Source organism: Seriola lalandi, unplaced genomic scaffold (genome assembly GCF_002814215.2).
Source record: "Seriola lalandi dorsalis isolate HSWRI2012SDOR001 ecotype SW California unplaced genomic scaffold, Sedor1 jcf7180002054691, whole genome shotgun sequence".
NCBI classification, from domain to species: Eukaryota; Metazoa; Chordata; class Actinopteri; order Carangiformes; family Carangidae; genus Seriola; species Seriola lalandi.
This window is the reverse complement of record NW_019525244.1, coordinates 1,436,138-1,444,987: the sequence shown is the minus strand read 5'-3', so window position 1 is coordinate 1,444,987 and position 8,850 is coordinate 1,436,138. Positions and strand designations below refer to the sequence as shown.

At 40.2% G+C, this 8,850-nt stretch overlaps 1 protein-coding gene across 1 annotated transcript; it reads left to right on the top strand.

Annotated features, from left to right (window-relative positions):
• The first annotated feature begins 568 nt into the window (after positions 1–568).
• On the top strand, positions 569–1,891 carry LOC147818130 (uncharacterized). Its single transcript, XM_087178538.1, has 2 exons — positions 569–1,045; positions 1,142–1,891. The coding sequence occupies exons 1-2, from the start codon at positions 569–571 to the stop codon at positions 1,889–1,891; spliced, it is 1,227 nt and encodes a 408-aa protein (XP_087034664.1).
• Positions 1,892–8,850: the final 6,959 nt, after the last annotated feature.

Here is an 8,850-nt window from a genome sequence, read left to right as displayed (position 1 = left end):
GAGTCACATGACTCGATTCAAGTCAGGCTTAAGTCTTGTCTCTGTGATGCCCTTTACAAGTTAGGAAAATCTTGGAAAATGATCATAATTCCCCCCCACAGTGAAAATAAACCTTCTTTGAAAGAAATCTAGTGTTTCTTCAGTTTCAACACGATGCACCCACAATAACAGCAAAGCCTCAAAAAGTATCATCGTACTAGTAGATGCTTTGTTTCACAAACAGTTATTGTTACTGTTTTTCAGGTCAGCTTCTTGCTTCAGGAAGCAATCCATATTTGACCTTGAAAAGTACACAACTGTAATGTCATGTCAGTGACATCACAGTGACAGACATTCTCTGATGTCATGTGACATCATCACAGTTATGACATAAGAACTCAACGCACATGACTCTCCATTCTACATTTACCAGTACAGAGAAAAGATAGTGATGTAGTGATCTAAACAAGTGAACAGTAGAGACACGGTAGTTGAATAATACACAACACAACTTTGAATATACAGCTTGTAATATACAAAACAGTTCTAAGTTGACACAGACATTTTGTATTGACAGAGAGCAGTCATAATGAATGAGCGGGAGCAGTCTGACGGTCTCAGGGATCTGAGGGATGAGAATGAAACCCTTCACCAAGACAATGAGGCCCTGAACAGAAACAACGGGGACCTCAAAAGTGAGAATGAGGACCTCAAGAACACCATTGATGGGCTTCGCAGAAAAATGGAGAGCTCTTGTAACAAGAAAAAAAGGACTCTCCAGTTAGAAAACAAGTTGCTTCAAGCCAATAACGAAGCCCTCCTCAAAGATGTTGACATCCTGCACAGTCAAAATGAGGTCCTGCGCAAAGACATTGAGGGGAAGAATGAAGAGATGCAGATTATGTTAAAGGATTTCAAAACTGAGAAGACAACCTTGTGTGAAAAAAGAGAAGAGCTGAAACAATACAAGAGCCTGGAACAAGAGCTCCAAGGGGTCAAGAAAGCCTTGTGTGATAGAGAAGAAGCCATCACACAAAAGGATGAGGAGCTGACACAACAGAACAAGGCCCTGGAACAAGAGGTCCAAGAGCTTAACAAAAAGTTGTATAATAGTAATGAGCATCTGAGGCTTGGTCGTGATGTTCTGCAACAAGAAGTGCAGAAATTTAAAAGTATTGTGCAGGAACTCAAAAATGTTGAACACAACTATGTTGCAGTGAGCCAACAATACACCTCTGCAAGACGCCATAACATGGCCCTGGAACAAGAACTTCAGGAGGTCAAGAAAAGGTTGCATGATGGAGAAGAAGCCATTAGACAAAAAGATGAGGCTCTTCAAGAACAAGTAGAGGAGCTCAAAAATGTTCGCAAAGAATTCCAAGGCTTTGAACACAACTATGCTGTAACAAGCCAAGAAAACACATCTATAAGAGACCATAACAAGGCCTTGGAGCAAGAACTTCACAATGTGAAGAAAAGGTTGCATGATGGAGAAGAAGCCATCAGACAAAAAGATGAGGCTCTTCAAGCAAGGAAACAGGGGCTCAAAAATGTTCAGCAAGAACTCCAAGGTTTCACATGCACCCATAATGTAGTGAGCCACAAAAACACCTTTGTGAGAGAACAAAACAAGGCCCTGGAGCAAGAAGTGCAAGAGCTTAACAAAAAGATGCGTGATGGACAAGAGCAAATGAAACTTGATCGTAAGCTTTTGCAACAAGAAGTGCAGTCTTTGAACCAGCAAATTAATGCCCTGATAAAGGAAAATCACCACCTCCATAGAGAAAACCAGTCTGAGCGGGCCTTTAAAATCAGGACTGTCGCCGACAAGTTAACTGAGGATTATATGGCCAAATTCACTGGGAGCCAGAAGAGGTGGACTACAAGTTACCTTCCTTTCTGGTCTTCCTAACTGGTCCACGACCACCTTTGTGACATGCAGACCTTGCTTCTTCAGACCATGAAGCTCTGCTCTCTCTACTATTGTACTTATTCCCTAGCAAGGACCACACCATCAACAAGGGTACATTTGGATGATTTATTGAAAAATGTTATGAGGATGATCTTGTTTTGTTTTTTTTTTTTGGGGGGGGGGTTGCAGACTGTACAGATTAATTTTTCTTTAACAGCATGTGCTTTGCACCATTTATTTAAAAATACTCTATGTCAACAGTAACAGTGCAACAGCTCTAAAGTGCAAGCAACTTTGAAAAACATCTGGATAATTATAACTTGGAAAAAACGGTTTGCACTTATACAATATGTGCTTTGCACCATTTTTCTCTATTCTATAAAAGTATGTGCAATGGAAAAGACAACTAAACAATACTGCAACACTATAGCAACGTTTTAGTGTTTCCCTCTGAAAAACAGATAATGGAAAATAAACAAATAATGAAGATAAAAACATACAGTAACATTTAAATGCTTATAGAATTGGTAAACAGAAGTTTAAAGTGAAATCAAGGCGGCCGCTATCACATATTTCTTTATTCTTTTTGGGTTGGAAACAAAGAAATTGTGAAGGACAGATCATGTTCAGCAATTACGTGCACACACGTATTTTTTGTTCGCAGACAGTCAGTCAGTCATTGATGACTGAGTGTCAACCATAACTGTGCGCAGACAGCAGCTTTATCACCGGGGTCCAATTCATGAGGAGAGCTTTTTTCCCCGCTGGTGTCAGATAGCAGCTCCCTCGTGCACACCGAGCAGAAACAAGCGCCTGGCTCCTTCAAGCCTTTACTGTTGCCAAGACCCGCTCTGCTTCTGATTGGCTAGTAAAGTTGGTTAGGTTCAGTGTCTGGTCTCATACCATTAGTAGGTAAACTTTATTACCTTGAACATGGTAAATCGCATCCACAACAAATTCCCAACAATAAATCTTTGTCCTAGTTAGTGGTAGTGATGGGAAGAGTGAAGGGGAAAGAGGAAAGTGACAAAACTCAAGTGAAAAAAAAAAAAAAAATTGATTTGGGAGGATGATATAACAAGCCAAAAAAGACTTGGGGTAGTGAAGGAAAGTAATTCAAAGGAATTAAAATTTCCAACAGCAATAGGTGCACATATTTGGTTGGACTAAATAATTAATAAATGCAAGTCCCTCATCCAGTTAACCTAGGGCTATTCCAAAATGTATTTTCATGGGGACAAGCCTCAATGAGAAGAACTGACCATGTTTCCACCAGGAAAATAAAATCTAAAACATGGGAAGTGTCAGGCCGAGCAGGACTCAGATGCAGAGATATTAGAATACCAAAGGCTTTTATTGAATTCACTGGAGACCTCAGGCAGAGTGACAAACCAATGGCTATGAAATAACTAGAAACATGCTAAGGTAAGAACTGCGAACAAAAATTCACTCTTATCAAGGAAAAACAAAGGGCTATGAACTTTAACTAGAAAAAAATTTACAAACAAAAAAAAAAATCACTCGTCTTGAGGTACATAAAGCTTACTTTGGCGACTTCTATGGCTGTGGACATGGACAAAGGCTCGGGTGCAGGTCGAGGACGAAGACACTCTGGCACAAGACAAGGGGAACACAGATCTAAACAGATGGAGGGAAATAGGGGACAGGTGGAAACACTTAGGGCAATCAGACTGAGACACATGAGGAAGGGCAAGTGACCTGAAACGAGAGGAGAATTACTTTTCAAAATAAAACAGGAAATGACAGGACAAAACAAACCCAAGACAAGACAACCTCACCACGGTGTGACAGGAAGAACTTAAACCATTAATGATAAAAGACTAATAAGTGATAGACCTTAAATTCCACTTGCAACAATTTAAAAATTGAATAATTGAATAAATACTAAAAAAGCTGGCAGATTCAATCTTTATGGTGATTAGGTCAGAGGGAGTCCTCCTGTGCTCACAAATTCCAGGCCATTTTTTGGGCCAACTTTGCTGTATACTGTACTGGAATTGTTAATACTAGTGGAGGGAGATCAGGCACACCATTTGTATTATTATAGTGACTAGTCCGTTATATCCAGTGATTAATTTAGTGGAACTGCTCTGACAAGGGCTGGGACCCGGGGGACATTAAACATTGCGTGACCGGTCACTTGAGAGCTTGTGGCTTGAGTGGAAAAGGGGACGTGCATGGCAAGGGAATGGTGGAGCATGTGTGTGATGTAAACAGTTATATGGGAGATATGTTTTCCATTAACATCTATTTGGGTGAAGACCCTCTCTCCAGTAAGGCTGACTTAGCTCCCAAAAGAAGTTAAAATTATCAATGAAAGTCACCCCATAGTCGAGAAGTCGACAACAGCCATGTGTGTAGGCTCAGCAGACGACTAGATGACAAACCTCGAGGCCATGAGTTGGGATTGGGCCAGAATTTAAAACGTGACAATTCAGTGTCTCCAGGATCACTGACAGGTGGATGAAGTCCAGTTAAAGTAATTCAGACAGTTGTTTTAGGATGTAATTCAGACTGAGGATGGAGAAGTGTGATGGCACCAGAGTTACTGCTGGGAAAATGCTGCTTTCCTTTGGGGAGCTGGTCCAACTGACTGTCCTGTGATGCCCATGGGTGGCCTGCTTCCAGTGGAGTGAAATCCTGTCCTGCAAATCCTGAAATCCTCGATCCAGGACATTAAATTTGTTAATCATTTGGATGCCCTGTGAGGGCAAGATGGAACAGGGATGCTTTTTGCTGTGTTTGCTCTTGCAGACAGTGGTCCAGGGCTCCAGATCTCTACCCTGGGACGAAGCCGGTTCTGTCCATGATACAGTGGTGTTGAGCTCCCCCGATGATAACCGAGGACTCCAGGAGCCGTTTGCCTTCTTTAATCTTATAGAGGGTGGATATTCTTTGTTCCAATTCGGCGACTTCTTTTGCTGAGAGAGAGTCAGGACAGACTCTAGGCCTGGCACTTTTTAAAAAAAAACCAAGATTGAACGGATTGGAAATGCAATTCGTTCTCATTAATTAGAAACACAAGTCTATCAACATGATCCGGTTCAAGTGCGGCTCTCTTTCTATTAACAATATTATCTGCCGATGGTCTGATGTGCTTACAGAGACTGCAGCATACATTTCCAACAGGTCGTTACAGCTTGAATATTAACTTTCACCGGACATTCGAACGAACGTTCGAATTTCTAATAAAAAGTAAAAAGGAAAGGTAAGTGGTGTCTACTTTCAGCATTCAATGTTTTTATCTTAAATCACAATTTAATACATGATATCTCGTTTATGTTACATACTAATTACAATTTTATTTTTCAAGCCAATATGGGAGTTTGCACAGTTGCACAGCTGAAGTATAACGGGTCCTGGGTGCGCAGATCGATGTAAGAAGCTCTGCTAAATGATCTGTTTTTGACCTGTTTCGCCTCACTTTTAGCACACTCTTGCACTTCCTCTCTTGGATCCTGGTTGTTTTTACCTACATGTTTTCATAAGGTAAAACATTTCAAATATTGGACTTAAGGATCTTTAATTATAAGCGACTTGGATGTTGAAGTTGTCAGCTGGATATTGGCCCAGCATACTGTTGCTGGACTGTTGCTATCCTAGCTTAGGTTTGTTTTTAGCCTGGTGGCTAGGCTAGTTGGTAATTTTTACTGAGCTTTTACCTTTTTTTTAAGCTATTTTTTTTACTTTGATCTCATACCAGAAAACCTATCCAGCCATCAACATATGTTCAGTTGTATGTCATGTCTGACGTTGCAACGTGACAGAAACTGAACTTCAACAACTCCCCATCCCTACTTACTTCCATTCAAATCCAAGTTTGTAATTTGCAAAGTTTTCAGACAACTTAAGGATCATGCCTATGGCATTGTATTGCCTGATCCATGAACTTGTTTATTCTTTCCTCAACAGGCTAACAAATGCATCACTTCCTATGTGCCAGGGTACGAAGTATCTCCATCATGGTCTCAATTTGTTTAGCATTACTATCAGGTGTGAGAGCTAATTAAAGGTGCTTGGAGACTTTGATCGTTTCACACCCAAAAGACCACACAAATCCCAGCCTGCTGCCCACTGTGGCTCTATCCTGAGCCCACAGAAGGAGCTGACAGAGGAGTCTGAGGTTCAGGTTTCCAGGCTAAATTAAACCCTGCTGCCTCCTGAGCACAGCAGAGACTCTCTGACCTGAGATAAATCTCACTGTCTCCATTAACAAGACATACAGAGAAACGGGGGGTGGGGGGCAATTGTTTGATAAAGGTAAAATGTGTCACAACATATCATTATTAACGAAGCATTGTAGTGCTAAAGATGTCCCGGCCTTTAAATCATATTCTTCAGACATAAAACAAACCTGCTTGTTTGATACAGACCACTGTAAACAAATATCATCATTTTTTATATATTTTTTCAGTGCAAAAATTACCACTTACCACTAAAATAATGACCTGTTGCTATAGCAATATCTGTCAAAAATAATCACAATATGATTTATTCATTTATTTATTTATTTTTGCATATTTTTCACCCCTACACCACATTTGTATGTCTGTTCAACCTTAAACTTCCTTTTCTGATTCTGTTTTTGGAAGCATACATTAGGGCATATATTAGGGCTTTTGCTTCTTATTCATAATCAGTAAAATGACCTGTTTGAATTCAAGACTGTTTGAAATAGTTTGGCTTGTGGTCTAGCAGAGGGTGCTGTAAAAGATAGTAATATTATACTGTATGCTGCAAAAATAGAGAACACCAGTAGTGCGGCCCTGCGTGGACAATGATGAAACCAAAGCATCTGAGATCTACACAGTACATGGCAAAGGAACTAACTAAAGATAAGGCTTTTGTGGACTTTGTACAATGCATTTGTCAAACACTACAACAACAAATCTGCGGACTTGCCTGCTAGCTTGCCACCGAAGTGAGGCAGCAGAGGCACCACGGACCATAAACTAAAATTTCACCACTGGTAAGATAGTAAGATAGATATGCAAGGATATGCAGGGTGTGTGTATGTGCGTGGTGCGCTTTCCACTTCATGTATATGAATTGTTATTCAAACTCGGTTCGAACTTGATTTTTGGAAACTATATACCCTGGTATATGGATCACAGCACTACATCAACACAGTCTAAAAATAGTTAGTGTAGAATAGTTGCAGCATGTACATCATCCATGTTTACACTCAGTTTTCCCCTCTGATAATCACTCCTTAACAGGTGTGTGTGTGTGTGTGCGTGTGTGTGTGCATGCGTGCATGTGTGTGTGTACCTTGGTTGAAGCCCACTGTTGATACAACAACAGCTGCTGCTGAACCCTTCATATCAATTGTCTCTGTGTTACATAACCAAAAGATTCATAACAGCAACAACAGGCAGCATTTGCAGAGTGCAACTAATCTCTTTCCTGGCAAGCAACAGGTGGATAGAGACACATACAGGAAGTGGCATCCAAGTTCAAAGATTACCCTAACACACATAAAAGCAGGACAATATCATACAATGGTGAACTAAATGTTGATATAAATACAGATTTTAAAGAAATTGTGTTGGTTTTAATTAATTAAATAAAATGATGCAGGTAACAGCTATAGGCAACTACAGATCTATCAAGTAAAGCCTGATCCCACAACATAACATCTAGGCTTCTTATTGTTTAGACCAATGTCATTAACGGTGTATCACTTCATCACATGAAAGTTATTAGGATTGATGGTGGACCGACCAACTGATCAACACCGCCATCCCTCGAGCCGCACCAGCAGTATGGCTAAAAATACAGAAGAGCATGATATTGGCGGAACCAAACTATTAAACAAAAGACAAGTAGAACTAGTACTGTTAAATACACATGCTAATGCATCAGTCCAAGCCCACTGCTGCTGTGGGGACCGACATGAGTGCAACCAGCAGGCACCAGACATCAAGACACTGAACTCTAACGACTCTAAATGAACAGACATTAAATTTTGGTTGGAAAAGAAAATCGGATTGACATCAAAATCCAATGTTGGCTAATTGACATTTTGATGTTTAGGAGACGTTTAGCAGATGATGGGTTTTGCTAACAAGCAGAATGTCAGTATTTTATAAGTCAAAATGGCGTCGACGTGAGACATTTCGAGGATATTGGATTTTGGGTACTTAACAACACAACTAAACCAACAAAATATTAACACCAGCCGTGTGTCAAAGTGACATTGGCATTAGATGTCCTGACTTTGAATTTAAACAAATATCAACATCTAATAACGTTGGTGGCGAGCTGCATGCCTGCTGGGCACTGCAGTCCCTGACTGGCCTATTAAACTACACTAGTGACCTTAAGTCATGTGCAGAGCTGCAGGCTACGTTTGGATCATCATCCATAATTTAAGAAACACATGTACTACCAGATTTACTCCACATGGAGCTCAAAACATACCCCCCCTGCAGGGTATGTTAGGAGACTGTGTGGTTACAGTAGCAGCATTGTTACTGTACAATATAATCTGTGTATAAATTGACTAATTTTGGACCTGGTATTAAATTAGGGGGCTCTCTATGCTGTTGTTTGTATGTTACAGTATTTATGTTATTTTTCTTACTGCTTATTTTTCTTACTTTCTTTCTTTCTTATAGTCATTTCTATTTAATTAAAGTTGCAATTATTCAGGATTCAGGATTTCATCTGGTTATTTTGATCATTTTATGCCTGACTCTAAAGGTAGAAAACAAATTTAGCCTGCAAATACACAACAAACCAATGTTGTGCTAGTGCAGTTGAGTATTTTGACCTATGGCACACATCTCTGGAGTTAATATGTCAATGAAGCATAATGGTTGGTATTTTTAACACCATGCATCTTCCTGGAATGATGTCCATCCCACCTGTTCTGCGTCACAGGAAGGACAGAAGCTTGCTGCACCCTCTCTAACATTCACAGTTGAATATAAGTG